Here is a 26,327-nt window from a genome sequence, read left to right on the forward strand (position 1 = left end):
TCATTTGGGAGCTTGATGTCCTTCACTTTCTTATGCTGATCATCTGGGTAGATCTCATCACTTGTGTGGCAGGGTTTGAAACAAACACTAGAGCAGATGCAGCATGGGTATCCCGAGACCCGTAAGGTCTTCTTCATCTCATTTAAGTGATTGGCCTTCGTGTGAGGACCTCATGTCAAATTTAATGGCTTGTGTTGGGAGGTTGGACAGGATAATTAAATGGTCCATGTTGCCCTAAAGCTGTGAAATCCTAAACACTGATAGTGAATTAATAAGTGTGCATCTCGGCAGAACAGATTGGGCAGGCCTCAGACAGAAAAGAAGTGCCACTGCTGTCAGCTCTGATTGTTTTCTTACTGATCAGCTGTCTTAATGATAGCATCAGCGTGGTCTGGGAAGGTCAGAGAGGCACTTTTGAAGGAAGGGGCTGTATATACTGTTGGAGAGGTCATTGATACATTTACATGTTGGAAGTTCTACAGTGGCCCCCTGCTCTTACATCTGCCTTCAGGAGCTGGTGCTCTACAGGTTGTAGAAACAAAAGCTTTACAAACCATGACCTGTGACCGTCCATGCTAGATTAGCAATCGGATCTGCATGGATACAAAGCTGTAAGAATTTATTCTGCTTGTCTTTATCTCTTTTCAAACACTTAGACTGTCATTTGCTGTGTAGTACTGCCTTTGTGGCAGGGGATAGGGAGAAACTGTAGTAAGAGCAATTAAAAATGCCCAACTCATTAAGTCACAGTGGCACTGACCTCTTCCGTGATTTTAGCCTGAGTCTTGGAAAAAAATCTAGTTCTTGCTAGTGACATTGTGAAGAAAAGTCAAATATATGATTGGGTACAGCCCAGAGATGAATAAAATGGATAGTGTTCCCAAAAAAAAAGTGACTTTTTAAGGAAGGCCATCATCATTAATTTTGTGAATACTGTGGGTTGGCAAATACTGGTGCCATTGTGTTAATTTCTAATCATTATTTACTAATTATTTTATTTAAGCCATTCTTTTCTGGTAGAATATTTATCAGAGTTGCCTGTTGATAAGTAAATAGTTTTGGTAATCACAACGTAACTTGAACTATTATTATATTATTTCTGGACCTAGGCTCCATCAAAGTACACTTTGTATTTCCTATTAATTCAAGCAGTCATCTGACAATCATACAAGCTCCATGTGTACTTGGTAAGAGCTGAAATAAAGGATCTCTCACGATTCTTTTAAAGTATAATTGTACTTTGCAGAGAGCAACTCTCGATACCTTTGATCACTAAAGCATGTCACCTCATACATTTACAACCAGATCCTGCAAACATCCATGAAACCAGCAATAGTCAGTGTTTCAGGCGTTAAGTTTCTTCTTCTGGCACTGCTAAAAAGTTGGACCAATTTGAATCCAAACTCTCACCAGAGCTCTCTATGAGCAAATTCATCCAAAAGGGAACTTATCAAAACCAAAATGCTTTACACTGGGGAGAAATAGAATTTGAATGTAGAGCAGATGGACTTAAAAGTAACCTTCTCCCCTCCCTTTCTTCCACGTCCCCCAGAAACAATTCCCTACACTGTTTCTTCCCACCCACATATTGCTTTTCATTTGATTAAACTCTAGTGACTGACGTTTCCACAATGTAAGGCACGGTTTCCTCTCACAGAGTTACTTGTTTGGTACCTTACAAAAACAGATGTTTATATTTTTTGTTTCTGTGTTTGCAGGGTGATCTATGCCTTACCATAGGTGATCCTGTATGGGAAGTGTGATGTGTGAAGGGCTGGCCAGGCTGGCAGGCATGAGGAGGAGCTGTAGTGTGCCAGGGTCTTCAGTTCAAAGTTGGCTGTGCTGGTGACAATGTACTAATATTAATGTTAGCTTGGTGTGGTGGGATGACAATGCCAGGGGGGTAGAAAGTCTGAAACAAGGTGTTGCATTACGTACTCAGAAATATGTGTTCTGTAAGTATGCTCATTTAGCTCTGCTTCATCTTACCTTGGGCGGCAGGAAGGGAAGTCATGTTAAAGTGTATCAAGTTAGCTTTGTTGGGATTGTCCCAATTTAGAGAGGGAGGTAAAGTTATGGATGAAAGAGAAGAACCACCTCTTATTTTTTCTCCCCACTTTAATGTTAGCGCTTCTTTGTGATGACCACAGTCCCTTTGTCTCAGTTTGATTTAGGGCATGCACAAGTGTTTACTGCTTTCAGACCTTTTCATTTGTTTAAAAACTCAGAGGGGGAAGAAGGAAACAAGAGTAAAACTTGGAAAACAGAAAACCTAACCTATTTAAGATGATGTAGGTGTCCAGGTGTCAGAGTTGTGACTTTTGGAGTGAATGAAGGATACTCTGTTACCTGGAGATGCGTAAGGCACTTAACTGCACAGCGCTTGTCAGCGGGAGGTAGGCTGGGACACTGCATCCTCCTTCATACCTGAGAGCTCAGTGATGCCAAATGGCAGGTGATTATTGCTGCTCCCCAGAGCTCCATCTGAAATGTAATTGGAAAGGTGAATGCATCTTCTGCTTGAATAGCTCATGTTCAACCTCCTCGTGACTCTTTTTAATAGTTGTTTTAGTGATTAAGGCTGGTGGTGGCTCTTGGCACCACTGTCAGTGTCTGAATTTCTTTGGAGAGCTGAAACCTGTAGGTCTGACAAGACACAATGAAATTCTGTTGTGGACATATGTAGAGAGGCTCATACTCAGTTTTCTTTTTTGCTTCAGCTGGAGTGTTACCATTTCACTCCTTTGGCTAATTTTTCCTGGCAAGTATGAGAGTTCTTAACTGAACTGGAATGGGGAGAGTATAAATATTGAAACTCTCCACAGATTTTTTAACAGCAAAGGTAATTTAATGGTAAATAATGCCAGAAGTTGTATTAGATTGTTTGTCATCATAAATTTTAAAATAAAATTCAGATGTTTCCCTTTAATTTAACCACTGAATATTTTAACCGCTATCCTTGCATTAGAAATAGGACCCAGTTCATTGAAATCCCTTACTAAGCAGATGAGACCAAATGATCATAAAGCCCCCCCCACATCTTAAAAATCTGTGATTCCTTGTTGTACAATACCAAATAGGTAGACAATTTTAAAATATTATAAACCTCTTTTCCCTCAGATCTACCTGCATTAATTCGTATCCATAGACCTCAGAGATTTTTTTGATTTTGCAAAAACTAGTGGCTAGTATTAGAACATCTTTGATAATATACTACCTAAACATAGTCCTTTTCTTTTAGGAGTAAGTCTGTTTTGTTGCTAGTGGCTAGTATTACATCATCTTTGATAATACGCTATCTGAATGTGGACCTTTTCTTTTAGGAGTGAGTCTATTTTAGTTTTAAGCATTGAGAGACCACACAGAGGACTGCAGTGAACTCGCTGGGCACAAAGAAGAATAGGGATGTGCTCCAATGAATTGCAGCGCTGAAGCTGCTCTCTGCTGGCCGAGGTGGAAATCAGGGTTTCACCACCATCAGTGCTGTTTTTCCAAATTTACTTTCTCCATTTCTGGTCTGACGCGTTGCTAGCGAGTGGCCACCACAACTCCCCAGCTGGAGGGGAGGTTTCGTGACCCACTGGAGCATCATCCTGATGCTCCCCTCCTCCAGGGCAGGCCCAAGCGATCTCTGGCTTCGTAACAGCTTGGAGAGGTGCTGCAGTGTGACCTGCTTGAGTGCTCATTATTCCTCCCAGACTTGTCCTTTACCACTCTGGGACTAATATTTCTTTTGTTTCTGGACTACAGTAAGCTAGACAGTGTCAGGCTGGTTCCTGCAGGGAGCAGTCATGACTTTTTTCTCAGTGGCTACATGATTTCACATGGATGTTGAGACAGGTCATTAATTATGAGATGCTCTTCTGATTTAACTATTAATAATTAACTTCCCAGTTTTTTAGTTGTGAATAATTCCTAGAGCCATGGAGTTGTTGTTGTATATTATAAGTTTGACTAATTGAGCGCACCCAGTATTTGTTAATTGTTCCTTTTACGCATATGCTAAACTCAGAATTGCATTGTTTTGGTATAGATGGGTCCAGATCTGAGCACAGTAATTAAAAGGAACCACTGTTATTGTTGATTCCACAGATAAACAAATGCTGATTGCGTGCTGTGAACTGGTTAATCAAGTTTGTTTAACTTGTCGTTAGTGATTCATCCCAGTGACTGTGCTGGGGAGCTCTTTATCTGAGCCTAACAGTATAATGGTTCTGGCTGCCTCCAGTATCTCAGCTGCTAAAATCTCACTAATTCTTTTAAATAGACTTAGGAAACATCTTAAGGAATGGCATTAGTACATATATTAATTAAATCTAGTTTGGGACCAAGGACTTTTCCTTTCAAGTGAGGACATGCTTTGAGACCTTGCTGTCCCAAGTGTTCCCTGTCCTAAGCAGCAGCAGAGGCAATTATGTTTCCTCTGAGGCTGGGTGGGCTCTTTTGTTTTGTTTGATTTTGATGATACTAAAGAGTGCTATGTTTAGGCTCACCTTTTGCCAACGCTCTTTAATCCTGTTCAAGAGACGACTACTGCAGCCACAGAAGTTCCTCTAAGGTGATATTCAGTTTTCAAGTCACATGTCCACAATGAAATAAGCAATTTCTCTTAAATCATTTCTGCATTTTGCTCAGGCCCCTTAGCAGCATCAGCAATACCATTTACTGTCAGTCTTAGCATTGGGAGCATCTTGCTGTGGCCATGAAAGCAACAGTTTCAGACCAGGTTGGCACCGCCCCAAGGGGCACCTGGCTGCTCACTAGGACATGTCAGTGGGGGAGTCAAGAGACCAACTCTTTGTCTTGTGCTCTTGGCTGTGGAAAATAATGGTGCTGGCTAAAAGTCAGTATTGTAACTTTAATTACTTTTTTTTTTTTTAATCTTAAACTAATCTAGTTTTTTATTTTCCCCCACCATGGATGGAGGTAAGACCTGCTAAAGGGCTAGAGTGCATTGCTTTTGATCTTATTAAGGCTCTTGGTACAAACTATACTGATCTCCAGAACTAACCCTGTTTTTGTACAAGGCTGCAAAAGCACCTTCCTTTCAGGCGTTTGTAGGCAAGTACGTTTTGTGCTTTCCATTGTGTTATTGCAGGATAAGGTCTTTCTAAATGCCCTTCATTTCCTAACTCTCAGTTTCTGAACGCTGTGTACAGGTAACGTCTTGGTACATCTTTCACGTTGCTACTTCAGGCAACTGCACTGGCTTTCTTTTCCCATCGGGGGTTTCTGAGTTATTTTGTATTTCTTGAAGTTGGTGGTGTTCAGTGATCACTGTTCCTGTAAGAGCCCTCTTCTCCTTCCAGCTGGCCGTGAATATAAGTTGCAAGAGGCTCATCATGCCTGTCCAGACTCAGGAAAACCTCAGTGTTAAAGACACATTCCTCCATATCACAAAAGGCTACATCAGATAAGTGGGATGGCTGGCCATCACTCCTCCTCCTAAAATAGTCCACAATCAGAATGAGCAGGAGTAACCCCAGGCCAGTAAAAACACTACGCTAAATACAATGTATATCACTCTGTTTTCTTTATATTGCAGGGCAACTATAGGAGTATTCTGTTGGGAGCACTGTACTGCAGGCCTTAAATAGCAGTGCTAATGTTTAGATTGTATTTTCATCTTTTCTGTGTTTTCCATGCCAGATTTCTGGGACCTTTGCCAGGTTCCAAGACCATACAAAATTAATTGTTAGAAAGGAAAATATTTCTTAAGTGCTAGAGAATATGTATGTCTGATCTAATGAACAATAGTTTTGTTTATTTATCAGTTGTTAATTGTAATTTACTCAAATGATTTTTCTGTCTGCAAGGGGGAGGATTGGGGCATGAGGAGAATGATTCTTCTGAGCTTCTGTATTGAATTTATATATACACAAAACATTTCTGCATTCAATAATCTAAGTAGACAGGATGACATTTCTGCCAGATAGAGAGGTAGAAGGAAACGTAGCGGGATTTTCCTAGCCTGTCTGGACTGGGTGGTTGATGGGTCATTGCAAGCAATTTAGCTGATGTTATACTGAAGTCAGAATCGAAGAAAGCTTGGAAGACCAGATTATGCTAGGTCTGTTTAAAAAGACATCCAAGATACTAACTGTTATCTGGTGTTACGGTATGAGGTTGATTTAAATGAGAAATCGCATATTTTTATTAATATCTCAGTTATGCTTTGTTCTTAACCTAATTCAGAAGTTGTCCATGGATAAACTTTCTGGTCTTGATGCTGTAACTCAACACTGAGTTTGTTCCACCATCTCTGGCTCTGCATTATGGTTTTGATAGACTGATTCAGTCTGATATTCTCTACTAAATCAACACATGTGGCAGCTGCTGGAATCTGTGGGATTTGATCTCATCCTTTTCAGCCGCATTATTTTTGCCTCGCAGCCCAGCGGATCTACTGATTCTCATGCAGGCTTCTTGCCGCTGATCTGCCAAAAGAGAATTAGTTATATGTTTCTATATGCTTTGCTACTGAGGCTTCAAAATCCCTCTTAATCGAAGTCCCTGCTTACATATTGCTACCATTCATTTTTATTGGCTTCACTAAAGTTGAATTCCTGTATCTTGATTTTTCCCTAATTCATTCTCTGAGCAGCTTGAAAGAATTCAACAGAAAACAAAACCTCAAAGCGCTTATATAATGAATTACTTTTAAACTAGACGCTATAAAAGACAGAGGAGCATTTATCAGGAATGTTTGTGGGCTTGGTGGTTACGAGCTTAAAAAAATATTCTGTGGAAAGGCTTTTGTCCCATGACAGAGATTTAAAAGGCTACGGATTCGGATTCCAGCAGAGACTCAGGCCTGTAATCATGTTTGAAATGTTCCCTTTCATAAGGCTCCCCGGCTGCAGCGGGAAGCGAGCCGGCTAGGGGCTCGCCAGCAGAAAAGCCCATCACCTGTTGGGGCCCAGGGCTTGGGGGGCGCGTCCGGCCGCCGCCGCCCGCGCTGCCCACCATTGCGGCGAAGACCCCGCGCCCCGGCATGGCGGGCATGCGGGGCGCTTAGGGGGACCCTGCGCTGGGGAAGGGAGGGTTTCCTTTCCCCTCCCCGAGACTGGCGCTGACAGTCCGGGCGCTGCGGCTTCCAAGTTGGAGAGGGGAGCTTGTGCGGTAGGCAGGGACAATGGAGGAAAATGAAAGCCAGAAACTTGAGCTGTGCCTGGCTTGCTCGACAGACAGCAGACAGATGAAGGGTAAGTAGGAGAATCAGGCAAAGATGGAGTTACATTTAAACATGCCCCTGGTTGCTGCTTTTTATAACTGGAGGCAGAATGCATGGGGGAAAAAGCATGTCTTTCTTGTGCTAATGGATCTGCAGATTTCCTTAGTGCTCTGACTTTGTGAGTTTAACTTTCTCTCTAGAGAGATTCCGGTCTAACCTTTGAAGCACGGAGCGTGCTGTATTGCTGTCACAGTTTGCCGGTCACTGCCTGGTGCGGAGGGTGCTGCTCCCGCGAGGGGGGGGGAGAAATAATGTCACGTTCCCTTTAAATGCTCTGCATGCCACCCATGGCAGAGAAATAGCTCTTCTTCCATTAAAGTGGGTTTGAGCTCATCTTTTTCTCAGGATGTCTTTTAAAAGAGGGGAATTCACGGCAGACTGGCACAGGGTTAGGGTACTTTGTGTGAAACTAGTTGGGTTTGTCTTGGCTTCGCTCCAAAACATTAGAAGCGTGGTTTTCACGGCGGGTCAGCTGTAGTGCATTTGTACAATTACTGTTGCACATATTTTGTCTAAAAGCGAATGAAAACTATTTCCTGGTGAGTTCTACGTGGGCTGTTCCACGTGGAGCGTAACATTCAGGTAGCATGACAAATACCTAATCTAATCTATGTCTCCTGTAGTAGTATTTGTGGAGCACCTGTGAATATTCCCAGTTCGTGGGCATTGTATTTCTCACAGGCACTTCAGAAAAAGTTGTGTTACTGTGCTTCTGTGGTACAAATAGTGCACGGTCGGGTGCATGTGGTTTTAAAAAAATTGCACAAGTTTACGGGTATGTAGTTGCAGAAAATAGTGCTTAGAGAACTTAGGAGAAAAAATACTCATCTCTGTTTTTTTTTCTTGGGGATTCAATAATTACTTGATGCTCCTTTGATTCATTTTTTAAGTTAAAATACTGGGCAGTGCAAGTCACGTGCATCTCTGTATATGTTTATGTTTAGTGGGACGGAAATCTTCACTTAAAGAATATGTGTGAATGGGGAAAAAAAAAGCCTTCAGCAACATATTTCATATGTATGGGTTGTGTGAAGCTGCCTGAGATACATGTGGAGCTAGAAAAACAATGGTCTGACCAGACCAATCATGTGATTCCCAAAAATTTTGAATGCTGAAAGCTTATAACCAAGTGTAGTGTTTTGGCCCATATCCAGAATTTGCATTTCAAAGTTCCTTGGAAAGAGAACTAATTTTAAAGACAGTGGAGTAAATTAGAAAAGTTCCAAATAATTTCAGATTTACTGCTAGCATAAATATAATGGAATAGGGTTTGACTCATGCTGTTAAAATTGTATTCTTTTTTAAACTTTAAGAATTGAATGTGGTTTGCTTCAAGGCTCAGTTTCATAGTATCAGTACGGGCCAGGACCATACATGTTCCTTTCTGAAATTATTCTGAAAACATTCTTCTCTCATGTCACCTGGGATGCAAAACAGGGCTATTAAAATCTTCACAACATTTAAAGTAATAAAGCAAAGTGACTTTCCTGACCTTTGAAGACTTCATGGAGGGTGTGACTTAGAAGAACTGCATACCACCAGGATGTGTTGAAGGACTTTTTTTTTCTTTTTTTTTTTTTTTTTTAATTTCCAGCTCACAGCAATTAATCCTTCATTATAATCTTCCTGATAATCCTAGGCATGCTGCTTCTGTGCTGCAGACCTGGGCCTTTCCTGTAGTTCTACCCTCTCCAGTAATGGGTAATTAAGAAATCTTGATATTTGTTTTCAGATCAGAGAAGCAACTCAAGTGTAAGGGTTACTTAAGCCTTTGGATAACCAAAGCCCGCCCCGTCAATCAGCAAGTCTTGCTTTTTGTTGCCCTCTAGACTTGCTACTTTATTGAACAGAAAGACCTTCAGCTTTCAGCTTCTGAATATGAGGGAGGGAGAGAGGGAGACAAGCTTATCTCATACCTCTGTGTTTTCCATTGGCTTGTCTTTACTCCTTTTCCAAGGAGGGTACTTGCATAATTTAGCCTTTCTCTACTCTTAGCTTTCAGCTCTCTTCTGGGAACCATCAGATGATCGTTCACACATTTCACAGTTATCTGTGGAGATTGATTTGCTAGGCCTATTATCTTCACTTGGAAGATATGGAAAGTTTGCCCACACTGTTATTGAGCAACTCCAGGATCCAGAAAACCTCCCTCAGTTTCTCCTCCCTGTAGCACTGTGGCCCACACAGCAGCTGTGGAGCTTATGTGCCCTGAGGTGCACAGGGGGAGGTTTCACCGTCCCAGCTTTCAACCTCAAACCATCAAAGTCATTTGCCCCTGTCTAGGAAGAGGCCAAGGAAGATTTTTTTTCAGCAATTGCTAGGGGAAAGACCCATATTCAAACAAGACAGAGAGTTTGGTTTGCAAAGAAAGTCACGTGCAGCTGTGTGCTGTAATGCCACCGGGATCCTGCTGAATGCCCAGGTCAGCTCACTGGCAAGACTAGCAATTAGTTTGCATAGTTGACATTCCTTTCTTTTCACTGGTATTTATGAAGTATTTTCCAAATATCTGAAAGAAAATAAGAGAATTTGTTGAACTTTCTAATATAGTATAAGAAAAATATGTTATTTTTGATTCCTTCTCAAGTTTTCACCCAATAACAAATTGTGGTAAAACATTTTACTTGATATGTCTCTTTATGTTCCAAATAATTAGCTTTTTCTTAATGTATTGAAATGACTGAGGTGCAGTGTAGGGAAAGACTTTGTATGAGAGAGATTTAGGACCTGAAATACACATTCATGAGCGCTCAGTTGTGTTTGTCAGCGTAGGTCTACCTGCCTTCTTGAGGAATTGCCTGCCACCAATTCAGTGATTGAAACTGCTGCTGTGACCATACTTTAAGGGTTTCTACCAAATTGCCACACTCAGTCACCCACGTGCACACTGACTCCCTCAAGCTCCAAGGAAATCCCGTATTTATATCTGCAGCCTTTGTTCCAACAGCTTCTGGGCTCTTGGTGCAACAAATTAAAGATGGTAAATTCCAGCCAGCCCCATCCCACCTTTTTTTCTTCCAGTGTAAAATCCACTGAAATGACCGTGCAGCTTTCAGGGACTATTTTGACTGACTGCATCTGGAGTAGCCATGCTTACTTCTTGCAAGCAAAACTCTCCTTTCTGCCACTTTTCTCAAACAAGCTGACTGTACCTGGCAGTTGGTGCTCTGAATTTTCAGTAATCGGTGAAGCTGGATGTTTTTTCAGTTGTGCTTGGAAAAGTTGAGTGTGTGTGTACATATGTGAGGCTGCTGCTCTAAGATTTAACCAGGATTGTGCTTCTAAGATGGTCTTAGAAGGTGCTGCAGAGATCAGAGATGGCATTTTGAATCTGTGTGAGACTCAAAACTTCCCTGTGAACCAAACCTGTTTCCAAAGTTTGTGCTCATCAAAGTGTGGTGCCACCTGCAATCTGGGCTCTTGTGTCCAGTCTGCTTTCAGGATAGGTTTCCATGAATGCAAACAAGTGGGTGTTGTTGATACTTTGGAGTCCTTGAGCTTTATAGGGAGCTTACAGCAACATGGAAAATCTTTGAGGACCTTCTAGGGTCCAGTCCTGTTGTGAAACCCAAGGGAATTGGCTCCTCATGTGAACTGGTGGGGCACCACAGTGGCAGCGACCCCACCAGTGGAGGGTTTGCTTTATTACCAGGGCTTGATGCTATGTGGGACTTGGCAGGCAATCGACAATTCATAACAGAAAGCTGAAAGATCCTCAGCATAAAATCCTGAGGCAAGTGGTAGGCAGGGTGTCAAACTGACTGACTGAACCATAAAACGAAGTGAGTAGGTGCCTGTTTCCAAACAGCAGTGTCATATAAATGGCAGCATGCTGCGGAGACAGTCGCTGGTAGGATAAAGGGCTGCAAGGGGAAATGTGTCAGATGGAGAGAAATAGAGATGTATTAAAAACCTGTAGCGGAAGGAGCTTCCTGCTCTTGGGAGGTGCTGTAAAGAGTTAACACTCACAGGGATGTCTGAGGCTGCCCAGTACAAGATGGGGAAGGCCACATCATACTTGGAGAGGCCTTTTCAATGCTTCCAGTTTTTGGTTTGTTGGTTGGTTTGGGTTTTTTTTTTGTTTTTCCTTTGCTGACAAAGGAATGAGGGATTTTTCAAAGGTATTAGGTAACAAGACTCCAGACCACACTTTTTCATACACTAGAGGGTTCGTGTTACACAGTTACCTGAAGATAAGCCAGCACTTACATACCCTCCGTGTCTGCCTATCTCTTTAGAAATGTTGTCATGGTCTTTGGTCTTAAAGTAGATTTTAAGGTTGTAAAATTTAACTGAGATTTTTTTTTTCATTTTATATCACACAAAATTCACTTTTATTCTGTTTCTTAAGAAATGGTTTATTGAAAAAGTGATGTAGTATTTTCTAGCCCACTGTCCTGAGACATATAAAATCCAAGGGAGATTCGTGAAATTTAAAACCAGACCACAGTCAGACATCAGGAGAAAAAGCCTCCAAAACAGTCTTATTATTTCATAGGTATTTCAGAGCATGTTGAAAACACACTGAAAAAAAAAAAGATTAAAGATTTCAAATCTCCTTGTCATAGGAATTTTATCAGTTGGTATCTTTACGGATACTGGTTACGGGGCCATTAAGTGTGCTGGAGCCTATTGAAGAAACCTGCTTCTTTTTGAGGCAAGCATCCTGTAGATTTTAAAGGTCAAGGAACAAGGGCCCTGTCAGATCTTCTTTTCAAGTCGCATACTAGTAGAGATGATATAAAAGGAACATCTACTTTAATGATGCTCACTTTTCTGTGAGGCAGTACTGCGGTTGTGTGTTAAATGTATGCGAGTACTGGGCGTAGCTTATATAAATGATTACTTCTGGGCTGCTTCTTACAATGTGTATATGCCTAATGATGCAGAAAATGCCATTGAACATAACCAGACTTTTAAAAGAAGCTAGCTTTTATATCGATTATTTTATTTTTCTTATTAATCTGAATGTTGGGATTAAGTTCTTATAATATTCTGGTTTGGGGTTTTTGTTTTTGTTTTTGTTTTTTCAGACCAAGCAAAAACCAATTTGCATGTCACATCACTAGATGATGCAGAATGTCTCCGATCTAAAGTGCTCCTTTCGACCCCGAACAGTCACAATTCTTCTAATTCAAAGTCCACCCGCAACATCCCTCGAAGACATACAGTAGGTGGCCCTCGCAGTTCCAAAGAAATACTGGGAATGCAAACCTCAGAAATGGACAGGAAGAGAGAGGCTTTTCTTGAGCATCTGAAACAGAAATATCCCCACCATGCTACAGCAATAATGGGACACCAGGAGAGACTGAGAGATCAGGTATGAAACTCAAATTCTTATCTAGTTTTTTGTTAAACAGTCCTTATAACTTCTACAAAGTCAAGTGTTACCTCATTACAAAAGTTGAGAGAGTAACAAAGCATTAAACAGATATTTTTTTTTTTAATATATATAGCTTAAGATTCAGTTGCTCCCTTGAATTTCAAAGAAACAATAATAAAAATGAAACTATTCAATATTACCTTGGAATTGTTTGTTGAAACTGACATTTTTTTGAGAGCTTGTCAATTTTTATTCTTTTTTTTAGAATATACACAGAGAAAGGGATGAAGGTGAGACTCTTGATCTGACTGTATGGGTCTCCGTCTATTTTTCACAGCTGAAGGGAAAATGTGGAACAGCTGTTAACTTCTGTTACACTTTCAGTATTGGCACCACTGCCTGGGAGAAAAGAAAATATCTATAGTTTGTCTGTAGGCTTTAGCTGGCTCTGTTACCCTTTCATTTGCTTTCTTTTCTATTTTTTGAGTCTTTTAATACAAACAGAATGGACTTATCCACAGGTGTCTGCCTCCTCCAAGCTGTTTTGACATCCACATGGGTCTGTCAGCAGTGTACCTTAAGGTGGTTTGCTTTTCACCTGCCTCCAATTGCTTTTCAGCAGTGAAAAGTAGATGTAGGGTCAGAGGACATGTGACATGCTGATGATTTCTCAGAGCAGGCAGAGGCCACCATCACGCCGACCTTCTGAATTCAGGGAATGGTGTGCAAGGATTTGTTCACAGAGCCTCTGGGCTCTAGTTTAGGTACGATGCTAGAGTTTAATGGGTTCAGCTTTACAGACAATCTGTGTTCTATTTCATAATTCATTTTTTTCAATCAAATAGCAGAATTTAGAGTTCAGGCTCAAAAATCTTGTGCCTGTTATTCTGAGTTTAACAAATGATTGACAGCAAACCTTTTATAAAAAGGGTTTTTTTCTTAGTGTTTTATAGGTAGGTCAGTACTAGCAGCAAATTAATTTGTAAATAAGGAATAAAAACTGATTGGTAAAATACTCTGCTCTGCTATGGGAGTTCTTACCAAGTTCCCAGTGTCTTTTGAAGCCTTCCAAACCTTTGGAGATCTGACCGTTGTTACAGGTTTGAAAAGATTGTCATTTGGTAACTCCCCCTTAAAACTTCTCTTTGACAGAGTTCCTGGAGATCCCAGGTGCCATCACTGCTTTAAAACACAACTGCTAGAATCCATATGTATCCAGCTAAAAATGCTGCGAGACTTAGCTCTAATGAGAATGATCTATTCTGTATTTTTAAACAGCTTCCCTCCTTTCCTTTGAAAGTCTTGATTTTTTTTCTTCCCCGCCCCCCCCCCCCCCCCCCCCCCCATCTCTTCTATGAACTTTAGTGACTGTGTGGAATGTGCCGGGTGGTGGATAAAGATAGCATACAAATTAAATAAAGGGGGCAGGAGGGGGGTGAAATCCAGAGATTAGATCTTCTGGTGTCATGTAAATATTTAGTTCCAGTGTTGCAGACACTGCAAACCCAGTTTGAACAGCCTACAGCATTACACCCTACACGTTTTGTAATTTGAGCCTTTTCTGAAAGCAATAAATTACAGAAGGAATGCAGTATCTGTTCCTGCTATTTGTTTAAAGTGTGTCATCCTTGCTAATTTATTAGGGTAAAATTCATGTGAATGTCTCCTGCTTCTGTTTTTTGATGATTAGACATTAGGTATTGTATGTAATGAGTGTGAATTTTAAAACAAAATAACTTGGAAATTACTCTTAGAGCATCAAACTATCTTTCTTGGGAATGGGAAAGACTGAAGAATCCATCCATTCAGGATAACTTAAAAAAGAAAAACTGAACAGAAACCACATTAAGAACATGCAGAAGTAGGTTATTCCAGGTGATTTTAAGAAATCTGCTTAGTTGAAATGTATCAACAGTATCGCTCATCAGATGCAGGAACAGGTTATTATGGTCATGGCATCGCAGTTCAGAGGGGTTATTTCTTACCAGTTGTGTCTTGGAGTGAACCCACATGTATCTGTGTATTTTGCGTACGTGTGTGTTTGTATGTGTGTATATATATGTATCTCTGTGTGCGTATGTATATATAGGTATGTGTATATATATGCACAGGTATATGCATATATATTTCTATTTGTATGCATAATGCAGGCTTACTTAGCTGCTCCATTAATAAGACCATAATATAATTTTGCTTGAGAGGGTGTGTGTTTGTGTATAGCATACATACTTCCTGGTTTTCCCCTTGTCTGTATATATACGTGTGTAGCAGTAACATAAACGACAAAAAACACACATGTAGTATGTATGTGTATGTAACATATATGCATCACATACAGAATCTATAAGATGTGTGGGAAGACATGAATTGCAATATTATGTTTTATTTTCCTCCCTTTTTACTTTCCAACTGTTCTAATATCTGGAAAGTGGCAACACTATCCATGGTGGGAATTGACCCACTATGGGAGATCTGTCCAGGAGAGCAGCCAGTGCAACACCATTTTCTAAACTCTGTGTCAAGTGGTGCACCTGGAACATCCTGATATTTACAGTCGGGAGATAGTCCCTTGGATATAATGTAATTTGTCTTCCAGGTTGCTCTAAATCCTGTCAGGTCCATAACCAACAAAAACAGGCCAGAAAATCAAGATTGGTAATTGCCTCTTTTTTTGTGGACTTTCTTCTCTTGTCTGTTTTAACCATCAGTATCTGAGCATGGCAAACTGACCCCTGGTTTGCAGCAAATAAACATCAGGAAAAAAATGTTTGATGTTGTCAGAACATACTGTATCACCTCCACCAGCAAGGTCAGCTCTGAATGTCCGTATCTTCCACTATGTATTAATGGTTTCCTCCAGGCTTCGTTTATACAGATAAATCCCTCCCTGTATGTGCCTCCTGAGGACCCGTTTCTATTCTTGATAACCTGCCACAAATCAGAAGTTCAATCATGGCCATGTAAAATGCCAGCAGGGATTACTGATGGTTAACTAACATGGTGACCTGAAACCTCCCAGCTGTGCACACAGATCATCCCTTCCCTACCTCACAGGTTTGTTACCCTGTTTGTGATACCTTATTCTGGAAAGGAAAGCTCACAGAGACAGGGGCCGTCTTTATTTGCACAAGGGCCTTGGGATACCGCCACAAGGCAAATAACCCGCAGGTAAGCTGGTTTATGTGGTAAACTAGGTTGTGAGTTTGCAGAAGCTGGGGGTTGCAGGCGTGACATGCCTTGTGCACCCCAAAAAGCCTGCAGGGGAACGCAGCACCCTACAGCTGCAGCCCTCCAACCCACAGCCCAGGGGCTCGCCCTCATGCTGCATGTTTTCCTCCTTGCAAGGCAAACCCACAGCTGGGCATCAGAGCTCCCTCCACCTGAAAGCCTGGAAAGCTGAGGAACAAAATATTTTTTCTACAAGAGCTTTGGATACCTTGTCTCTGCCAAGGCTGTCTCATCTGTGTTAATGAAAGTAAGGCACTAACGTAATCCCAGAAAAGTTAGAAAGAAAAAAGAGAAAAGGAGGAAAACAGTTGCAGTCTTCTGAAGTTTGAGATGGTGTGAAACATCTGCTGCTAAGCTCATGGCAGGACGTGGTCACTGCTTAAGTGGGGTTGTGGAAAGAGCAGGAACAAGTATAAAAGCTGGGTCAGTGGCTGTGAGGATGAAAAAGAGTTTGCAATTAAGAGGTTAAAATGCTAACCTGGCCATGGGAGGCGGGTAATCCCTGCCCTGAACCTGTTTTACAAGTCACCTCGCTAAAGAAAAAACTTTCTGAGGGGCAGAGAACAAAAATGAGTGTGCAGAAGTTTTTCAGAGCTGGTGCTTTTGAGTGTGCCTTTAGAAAATGAGCTGGAAGATGTGTGCCCCGGTTTTCTTTTGTTGTTGTTTAACTGGGAAATACTCTGGGAGGTGCGGACGGGTCAGTAACAGCTCTAGCGTTTCAGCCAGTGCTCTGTGAAGAACAAATTTATTGGCAAACGAAATTAGATTTCCATCAATTAAAAACAAACAAACAAACAAAAACCCTTCCAGTGCCTGTGCGAGGCTGAGTGGCTAGAAAATGGTAGTTCGGGGGTTTTTTGTTATGCTCAGTTAGGTCTGAACATGACAGGTAACTCTGGCATCTGGGCAGGTGTGGTTAGGGTTACCATGGAGATCCATGATGTCATGCTTGATAGAGCATGTCAAGACAGCTAATCTAACATGTAGATGTTCAGAAAGTCCCATAGGCCAGAACTAAGCTTTATGCAAATAACAAAGTTACACTGCAAAAGGGTGAAAGAAAATACAGCGAAGATATGGCGTGCGTTTTACCTGGCAGCTTGAAAGGATTGTTAGAGGCTTCATCATAAATTAAAACTTTTGGAACTAAAGGAAAAGGATTTCAGACCGTCTCTGGCCTCACCTGTGGAATCTCACATTTCGGTAAATAAACCTTTTTCTCTCTCTGCCCTCGTTGTAAAAAAAAAAAAAAAAAAAAAAAGGTTTTGAAATCATGGAGTTTGCTTCACCACGTTGCTCTTCCTGGCAGCAGGCTGAGTCAATAAAGCAAGTTTTCTGGCATGGCATGTTCCCTTTTCTCTTTCAAAAATGAGTTCTTTATTGAATGAACTGAGAATTCAGAATTATTTGAAAGGCATTGTAATGTATTATGTTGATTATATGAATCATGCTGCAAAAATGTCCTAGGTGGTGTTTTGGAGGAGAAACTAAGAGTAGAGACACTTTATTTATTTGTAGATTATTGCCAGATGTCTCTCCTTTAACTGTGAAAATAGAACCCTAAAATTACAACAGCATTTATTCCAGCATTTGATGTCCGCAAAAATACTGAGGCTTTTTTTTTTTTAATGGATTATAGTATCAGTTGGTTAAACAGACTTCGAGTATATGCTTTGGTATCACAGGGTAATATTGGGGCGTTTCTTAATAGATTTTTTTTCTTGAGTAAAACTACATTAGTAAAGGGTAAACATATTTGGAGGTAAAAGTCTAGCAACAGAAATGCTATTGGGACTTTTGGGGTTTAGGTATAAACAAAAGGGGATATTTCCAGTCCCTCTGGAGACAGAGTGAAATCCCTGGGTTCTGGGGTTGCAACCACTTTTGTGCTTACATCAGTCAGGACAGATCAAGTAAACACCAGTGTGTAAGGGATAGCCCCCCCGCTGGCACTGCAGTGATATGATAACGGGAAGCAGGTTTGGGGCTGCAAAGTTTAGTTGATTCAAAATACTCCGTTTGAAAAGGGTTAGATCTAGGTGGGAAAGGGTGGGGGCTCGCGGTAGTTAATGTCTGGGCTTAAAAACGTGAAAAGAGAAAAATCTTAGGTTCTGCCTAAAGACGCCTCAGAAATGTAAACTTGAGAAAAATTTCGGTTCAATGTAAATCCTCAGTAGGATTTAGGGAATGAAGAGGCTGCAGAATATGGTAAGCACATTATCTAATTGCAGGTGAAAAAACAGGATATAAAGGATTTCTGACATTCTGCATTGCTTGATCGGGCAAGGTTAAATAAACTTTTTTTTTTTTTAAAACATGTAGTGATTATTAAAGTGAATGGATTTGAAAGGAGTAAAAAGTGAAAAAATCACTGATTTTTTTGTCACAGCTCTTTTGCTTTTACACCCTAGTTATACCTTGAAACTAAGCCAGTTATGGGAATATTACAGAATTAATTTCAATTTAACCTTTCTCCCAAAGTCTGAGTATTAATTATTTGGTACTAGAATATGTACAAATGACAATGTGTCAAATGAACTAGCATATTTTGCTTTCATTACACTGTTGCTGGTTGATACCATGGAATTGGGTAGGGAGAAATTGATTTAGTGTTAATATTGTGTGAGTACATGTCTAGTCTGTAGCAGTTTAAAACCAGTGTTAAAAAATTAGATTTTATTTTAAAAATACAGAGTGTCTGTGAAGAATGCGATTTTAATCTGGATATATGTTGCTGCAGATTTTTTCTAGTTGAGGAAATCCATTTTCTTGAATTACTGCTTGGTATGTATACTGCTGTATATAATGCGTCATCAAAAAAATGCCTATTTTTATCCGAGAGGTCAGTGTCATATAGCTAGAACTTGCTGTTGTGTCAGCATAGGCTGTAGGCGTTTGTTCAGGAGGAAAAAAAGTTTCAGAAGTTGTTTCAGGAGATTTCTGTGAGTGCCTGCCCCCTCTCCGCTGATGGGTACTACCGCCCTGCCCAAATGAGACGGCAATTCCCCCTCCTCCCTGTGTAGTCTTCGTAAGCCCAATAGAGCCCGTTGTACACTGGAGAAGGGGGACCCTCCGCAGCATCCACACGTGTCCCCTGTCTCATGTACCATCTGGTACAACAATTTATTGCTTTCCAGTGCTGCTGTATGTTAAGGGCAACTGCTCTTATTTTGCATTGTTAAAAGCACCTAAGTATGGAACTGAACATATGAAACATGATTACCAGCTTAAATCTCTGCTGGAATGCGAGCCCTTAACTTTTGTTTATGGAAGGACATGGGATGACTTGTCCATTTGTTTTAAGTTGAAACATGCTCTTTAGCCCCCAGATAATGCTGTGATTGTGATATTTATAAATAGCTTGGTAGATAAATGAACAAAGAGCTAGTTCATTAGCAAAGTAAAGTGGATTTGCTTTGTATCGACTGTAAGTGAAAATGTTGAGGAAGAAGAATATTCCTAGTAGAATATCTCAGTGGAAAGACTTTCAATTCTACTCTTTACTTTAAAAGAATAAGGCAACATATTAAGGTACATATTAAACTCCTAGCCCTAAGGTATCTCTGGAAGTAAGTGGAGTTTAACTAGAGTGATAATACTCACTTTGATAAATATAAGTTTCTTCATTTATATCTGTCAGTTAAAAGTAACAAAAAAAAAAAAAAGGTGTTCTTTTGACAAAGCAAACAAAACAAAGCTGCAAAAAGGCTAATAAAGCAATTTCTTTTCTTTTTCCTTCCCTCCCCCCATGCAAACCACACAACAGTGCAGTTACTTTGCCCCAACAGGATTAGTAACTTTTCTTCTGTGGCAACGCCTCTGCATTTTAAATTGTATGTATTGTTTGTAACTCAGAAGTCCCAGGTAGTTGTTATATCCTTACATTTGTTCATATGAGTTTTGTACATGTATTTTTAAATGTAATTTTATTACAAAGAAAAGTATTTTTAGAATACTTTGTATTTAGCTGACTGAATAAATGCCTGCAGTAATCTTGTTTCAGTACTTACGGTTAGATCCAATAAAGAATCTAGGACTTTGGTATCCCTTAAATCAGAGTTCAGGCAGCTGCACTGAAGAGAGTTGCCCATGGAAACCTCTCCCAGTTACTGTAGACACCTGAGATTCCTTGGGTTTCAGAAACTTAAGCTGTTCTGGCCAAAAATATCCTGAGGCACTTATAGATGGTTTTTTGCACATATTCAGTTTAGTCCTGGTGCTTTTTGGGTTGCTTCTGTAGATGACTACCAAAAACTGCACAGAAGCAGTCAGCAGGGCCTTGTTTGGTGGATGGCTTCAGTGCAGAACTAACCCCTTCAGCGGTGGTAGAGGGGGGAGCCCGTCTCCTGTTCCGTAGCCTGTCAGTGACCAGCCTTGTGGCAGAGGCACATCCTGCCTTCTCTGAACCTGTTTCTGATGCTCTCCTTCCTCTGGGAGTGCTTGGAGGCGTTTGGGATAGGCAAAGCCTACATTTTCCCTTCTGAAGTCAAGCCACTGGGCAGTGATGTGTTAGAGGGTTCAGCCTCCATAGCATTGTGGTTAGCCCCTCAGGCCAGCTGCTGAATGAACCTCATCACAGGACTGCAGAATTGAGCTCCCCTCTTCATGCTGTCCTTGGCCATGAGGACTTTGTGCTCCTTTCTTCTCTGCAGCCAAGTTTCAGGAGTCAGTGATGGAAAGCCTCAGCCCCATGTTACTGTAGCCTGGTTATGAAAGTCCTCTGCCCAGAGATGGAGACGTGACTGTTGAATATCCTTCAGGCTTAGGCAACCAGAAAACCACATCTTCCCCTCCTTCTTTACACATACTGCAGAAGCAGATTGGTGTATGAAGGGTACTTTGCCACTGCTTCCTCTTCCAACTCTACTTTTAAACCGAAGCACTTCAGGTTGCTGTGCTTCATGCCTGGCTCAGGGGTGAAGAGCATGGGAGATGTCCTTCGAGCACCATTCCATATGGGCCTTGTCAATGACCCCAAAGTTCATTTCAAGCCCCTTATTTGCTTATGAGAGCACAAAAAGTTTGTGACAAGAGAAAATGAAGCCCTGGTCTACAGACAACATTGGCCATGCTGTTCTCAGGCAGGCATTCTCTCTCATCCATAGTGCTGGATCACTTGTGTGTGGATGAGGAGAATCACAGATGGGCAAAGGTGATGGATAAGGGCAACAGACCATGTTAGCGGCAGAGCTGAGGTTACAGCACAGCTTCACTGGTCATTGATCAGGGATTACTTCTGTGGCCCGTGATTAGTCACAATATTTATGAATACGTGCTGTCTCAAGATCATTTCTCTGCAAATGGCTGTGATTGTGCTTTGGTTGTTCTCTTTTCATCTGAATAGCCCTGTTAGCTTCCTACTGGGCATATTTTTTGTGCTCTTTGCATATTGTCACTTGGGAGAGGGGCACATATTTATGTCAGTCATTAGCAAAGTAAATGCACCTCTGGATCATTGCTGCTGCATTACAGCATTTTTTCAGTGATTTTCTAACAAAGGCAGACTATGCTGAAATCACCTGATTAACTGGCTTGGTTTAACCATAATCCCTGGGATTTAAATCTCCTTTCTCGGCTCAAATAAGAGAACAAGAGTAAATAAGACAAGCAGATCTCTTATGAAGGTATATTCCAATCTCCTTTCTCTTCAAATGAGTTGAGTACACCAGGAGAAACAGTGCTATTGTTAAATTGCAGCCAACATCTGTGACTGACAGCAGCCGCTGAGATGTGTGTTTTTAACGTTCACCCAATCATGATAATTGTGCAATTCAGTAAATTCAGAATCTGACGGCATTAAGTTTTCCATCTTGACACACTGAGCCAATGCAGGGACTTGTGGTTGGATGAGATTATGTTTTGAAGGGTCCTTTTTTGTTTTTGTGGGGTTTTTTTGGTCATTAATTAGTACCTTTTGTACCGCTGCATTTTGTGTGGTCTCTTCTGTTGTGGATTCTAGTGATTCCATTCATTCAGTTGGAGATTGCTGCCTTAGAAAACACTGAGCATTGACATTTGATTAAGTTTAGGAAAGACTTTCACTGGCTGATTTAATATACTGCCATAGGTGCACTTCACTTAAAAAAATTAACCTAAAAGTCAAAATTAGTTGTTAAAGAAAGGAATAGAGAAGCTGTTCTCTTAGGTTATGTCTGAAATCCAGAAAGACCAATAATACATTTTTCACCATGGTTTCTGCCATGGGTTCTTAAGGAGGGTCTCACAACCTCTCAGGAGGTGGTTCTTGGAAAATCAGCCATGCATGTCATACATGTTCTGAACTTTAGTAGTTACAGATTATTTTGCACCACATCCTGAGATTTATTTTATCTTCCAAAATTATGTTCGTTAGTTGTAAGACGGGATCTTCTTGATGCCTGCATGAATGTCCAGTTCTGTTTTGGATTGCTAAATTCTTGACTATGTTAATGTCTCATGACTATAAATTCCAGATCTCAACTAAGTTTTAAGAGTATTTCAGCCTTTAAAGTGTTTACATTTCTTAGGTATACATTTAATAGACTGTCTCAATGCTCTTATGTTGATTTAATTCAAAATAGAAAACCTAACTGTAATTAAATTTCAATCAAAGTTAAGTATTTTTTCAGTCTGGAGGGAGATGTCTGTCTTCCAAGGAAGGAGGGAGGCAGCAAGAGGAAGAAGTAAACAGTGACAAGCCAAAAATTGAAAACATTTTTTGTGTTTGAAGAAGTTGAGTCTGATTTTAAATTTTACATGATATATTCATTTCCAGATACACTTACTGCCAGATGAATAAGCAGAGGCTTTTCAAATTTGCACCTATTTTGTGGGTATGTGGGTGTCTAAAGTCTGGAAACAGACCTGCTGTCAATGTCTATGTATGAACTTTGGGCTTTCTTCCACTGTGCTTTGAAAGCATAATTTTAGCTGCATTTATTCATTTGTAGCGCTATTTTTAGTAACACAAAATACTATACATCAGATTGTGGTAATTAGTAATAAATTACTCACAGAAGGAACAAATATTTGACTTTGATTCGAATAAGTAAGAAGAAATGTAACTTATTTCCCATTGGCTGAATAAAGAAATAATTGAATGATGTTGATTTAAATAACAGTAAATATAGTTCGGAAGAAAGAAGAATTGTTTAGCATAATGTAAAAAAATATTTAAAAATATACATGTAATATAAACATTTCCATTAAAAATACGTACCTGGAAAGCTAGGAGTTTATAAAATTTCCTATAGATCTTAAAAACCCTGTTTTATTTCCTTTTTTTTTTTTTTTTTTTTTTAACAGAGAAATGATCATTTCAGTAACAACTTGATCTAGGTTATATTTTTCCCTAAAAGTCTTTTAAAAAAAACCCACTCCCAAACCTCACAGGTGTTGTGTGCTAATTTCACTCTTTTATTATGCATATCATGCATTCTTTATTTTTAAAAATGCTATTTCGTATTAAAATTGCTTAATAGCTTTGCATTTAAAAGACAACATTATGTCAACATCTGCTATGCAGGGATAGGGCAGAACCTCGGTATTCCTCTGTTCTTAGGCTGGAATCACCCTGGTATCCCAGGTACCATCATTTGGCAGTAACTGCTTTCAGTATTTGGGGTTTTTCTACTGAGGATCACTATTGTTTCCATTAGTTTTCAGCTGCTAATCCAAGCTGCCATCTTTTTGGCTAATGCTACATGCAGCGCTTGGAGTACAGGCAGGATGGTGCCTTCTGCCAGCCCCTGGCATGCTCCTGAGTGGGCGAGCAGGGCCGAGAAGGGTTTCTGCACTACGTAGCCTGGGGACTCTCTCTGTTTTACCACAGGCAATTAGTATGGTGTCTGTTGCTGGAGAACTTAAATGAGAACACATGACAGAAACAGCATCAAAAGCTTTCTGGAAATCAGTGGAGAACTTCTCTCTTCTGAACATCGCAAAAGGGTGGGGTGGGGTGGAGCGGAGCAAGGAAGCACAGATCACAAAATGTTTTTCTTGGCCCTCATGGTGCTGGTGTTGATGTCAATAAAAATGTTCCTGCTGACCGGAGTACAGTTGGCTCGAACCCTTAGCAGGCTGTCTGACCGAAGTGCTCTTCCTCTGATATCAGATGCAAGCATTTAATTTCTTTCTGTCTCATATGTACTTCCCTTTTATTTTATTTTTACCAAGTGCTTTCCGCACCGGACACTGTGGCAGGCGCCTTCCTGTGCAGGCAGGTCCTGCAGGCACCTGCTGCTGCTGCTGCTCCCCGGCATGCCGGGCTCTCACAGCTCCCTCGCACCCGGCAGCTGACGGGCACTGCTGCAAAGGCAGGGCTCCCAGCCACAGCTTTCTAATCCGGTCCTGAACAGCTGGGTTAATCCCATATCGAGCCTGGGACCCCACTGCAAGTAGGAGTCAGATTTCTTCCCAAGGCCAATGAATAGTTTTCAGTAGTACAGGACCATTGGGGAGGTCACGTATGACACTTGGTTATTGCTGTAGCTCAGTTCCACAAAAGATTTCACCATAGCATTAAGCATTTGTATTATTTGTATTACTTTGGTCACAATTTATGCCTGTGTCTTTTTACTCTGCATGTTTTACGTCCTTTTTTCATTGCTAAATCATTACCTCCTGGTCTCAGGTATTAATCCTGTCACAAAAGGGTAGTTCTACCCCATGTGCAAATGTGTATTTGTTCAATCCCCACCCGTATGCAAGCATGCAACCATGAGAAACCAGTATTTTTTATATATGAGTCATTCATACACCCGGATGTCTAACGAAATTTCACATCAGATGGGACTCTGCTGCATATGCACACCTATGGAAAACCTGCACCAGCAGGAAGAGGGACTCCTGCTGCTCCTGGTTCTGTTGATCCATGCAGGAGGCAGTCTGCTACTGAGGGGATGGATTTTGAGGAGGAGGTAACCACTCATGCTCCTGTGGCACAACCAAGAAGAAAAAGGAGCCTCTCAGCTCTTTGCTGCTCCTCTGGTGCCTCTCCTGTCAGCCAGGTACAGCTCTGATGAAGAGTCAGGGCTTTCCTCTGTGGGGCTTGTAGAAGAGTTAATGGAAGCTTTTGGATAGATAGTTTTTTTCAGAAGATGGTTCCCTGTAAGAAGGAATGTTCTCGAGCGTTCATTATTATTATCCTATCGTCTATATATGTTTCTAGGTTGCTTTTGAAAGGCACAAAAAACTTCAGGTTACTACAGTAGTTATCAGATGTTTTTGAGAGGGAGACTGACAGTCTTCAGAAAGAAAGACTTTCCTTGAACCATGTTGAAGTACGATTTTATTTCATCTCATGGTTTCAAAATTTGTCATATGCTGTCCAAAAACCAAGGTGCTGTCTTCTGTAATTATAAGGAGTGTTTATATGTAGGGTTTAATCTATTTATTGGAAGTCTTCCAGCACTCTGCAGTAAATTCTACTTTGTGGGCCCCTTCTGAATTGAAAGGGTTAGAAAACAGTAGACTTCTACTCCAAAGATACTTGGACAGTGAAGATGAGTGAGCTACTTGGTTTTTTTCCCCGTGTCTTCCTTGCTTCTGCTGTAATATTTTGGGTTGGAGATATCTTTTTTCCTCGTGCTGTGACAGCAGGTATTGCTTTGTTCTAAAGAAACTGTGAACTCACAAGTTCAGTCTTGTTTCTGTATTACTTAAACCTGTCTCAGAGATGTTCTTTTGCCAAGAATAGTTCCGCTTATAATATGTTAGACAGATTTCTTTGTGACTGTGTTACATAGGCAAAACCAGCTTGGAATTTAGGGAAACTTTTAAAAGTTTATAAAAGGAAAACTGGGAAATAAAAGAATGGTTCATAAGCACTCAAGTACTTGTGAGTTGCTTCTCAGGTTGGGTAGGGGTATTTTAAATGTACTTTTGTGGATTTCTCACAATACCTATTAGCAGTGTATTACTAGAGAGAGAAGGGGTTGGGCTTTTTGTGATATATCACAGCTATGTGATTTTAGTTGTAGAGACTGGGGCAGATAATTCTGAACTGATACCAAAAAGATTTTCTGTTTAAGGTGATCACTCCCTGTGAAGACTGTTTTTCCTAAGGAGACGTATAACCTTTTAGGTAAAGTTTACTTGCTATGTAGCATTTTAACCACTCCAGACTAAAACTAATGCTGGGTAAAATCTACAGATGTATTGAGTTGCCTGGCAAAACAAGGGCAGCTTAGATAACCATTCAGTAGCTTATTGTGGTAAGATAAACATGGAATTCTAGGCATTTTCTACAATAAAAGAACTTATGTGTTCTTTGATCTGTGCTTTCTGCTGCCGCTTGTCAGTCGTCCCTGGATACTGCCAAAATGTCTATGCTTTTATCATTTTCTTTCTCCTTTTTTTAATTTTAGGATTGCACTATTAGATTTTGAGAGCAGAATAGCTTTTTTAACTTCTGACTTTGTCTGAAAAAAGCAGTCAGACAAAAGTTATCGAGCCTTTTAATTGAGGTTTGTCTAGCCACTGCCGCTTATGTTTTTGGCTTATCTTCTCTGTGGTTTGAAAACTTTCTTGAATGTCTGGGTTCTGTAATGTTTCAGAGGTCTT

At 40.6% G+C, this 26,327-nt stretch overlaps 1 protein-coding gene across 12 annotated transcripts in view; it reads left to right on the forward strand.

The window, feature by feature from the left end:
- KIAA1217 (KIAA1217 ortholog) overlaps positions 1-26,327 on the forward strand; it is a 370,897-nt gene that overhangs the window by 182,446 nt on the left and 162,124 nt on the right. For 3 of the 12 annotated variants that reach the window (XR_010371767.1, XR_010371766.1, XM_064444800.1), the window contains exons 1-2: positions 6,801-7,205; positions 12,268-12,554. Coding sequence is in view for 9 of the 12 variants with exons in the window: in XM_064444800.1 (XP_064300870.1) it covers positions 7,136-7,205; positions 12,268-12,554 (357 nt within the window). In the remaining 3 variants the exon portion in view is untranslated. Of the gene's footprint in view, positions 1-6,800; positions 7,206-12,267; positions 12,555-16,902; positions 16,989-26,327 lie in introns of those variants that run through there. The other 9 variants (XM_064444796.1, XM_064444798.1, XM_064444799.1 and 6 more) reach the window with 8 other exon arrangements.

Source organism: Phalacrocorax carbo, chromosome 2 (assembly GCF_963921805.1).
Source record: "Phalacrocorax carbo chromosome 2, bPhaCar2.1, whole genome shotgun sequence".
In the NCBI taxonomy this organism is placed as follows: Eukaryota; Metazoa; Chordata; class Aves; order Suliformes; family Phalacrocoracidae; genus Phalacrocorax; species Phalacrocorax carbo.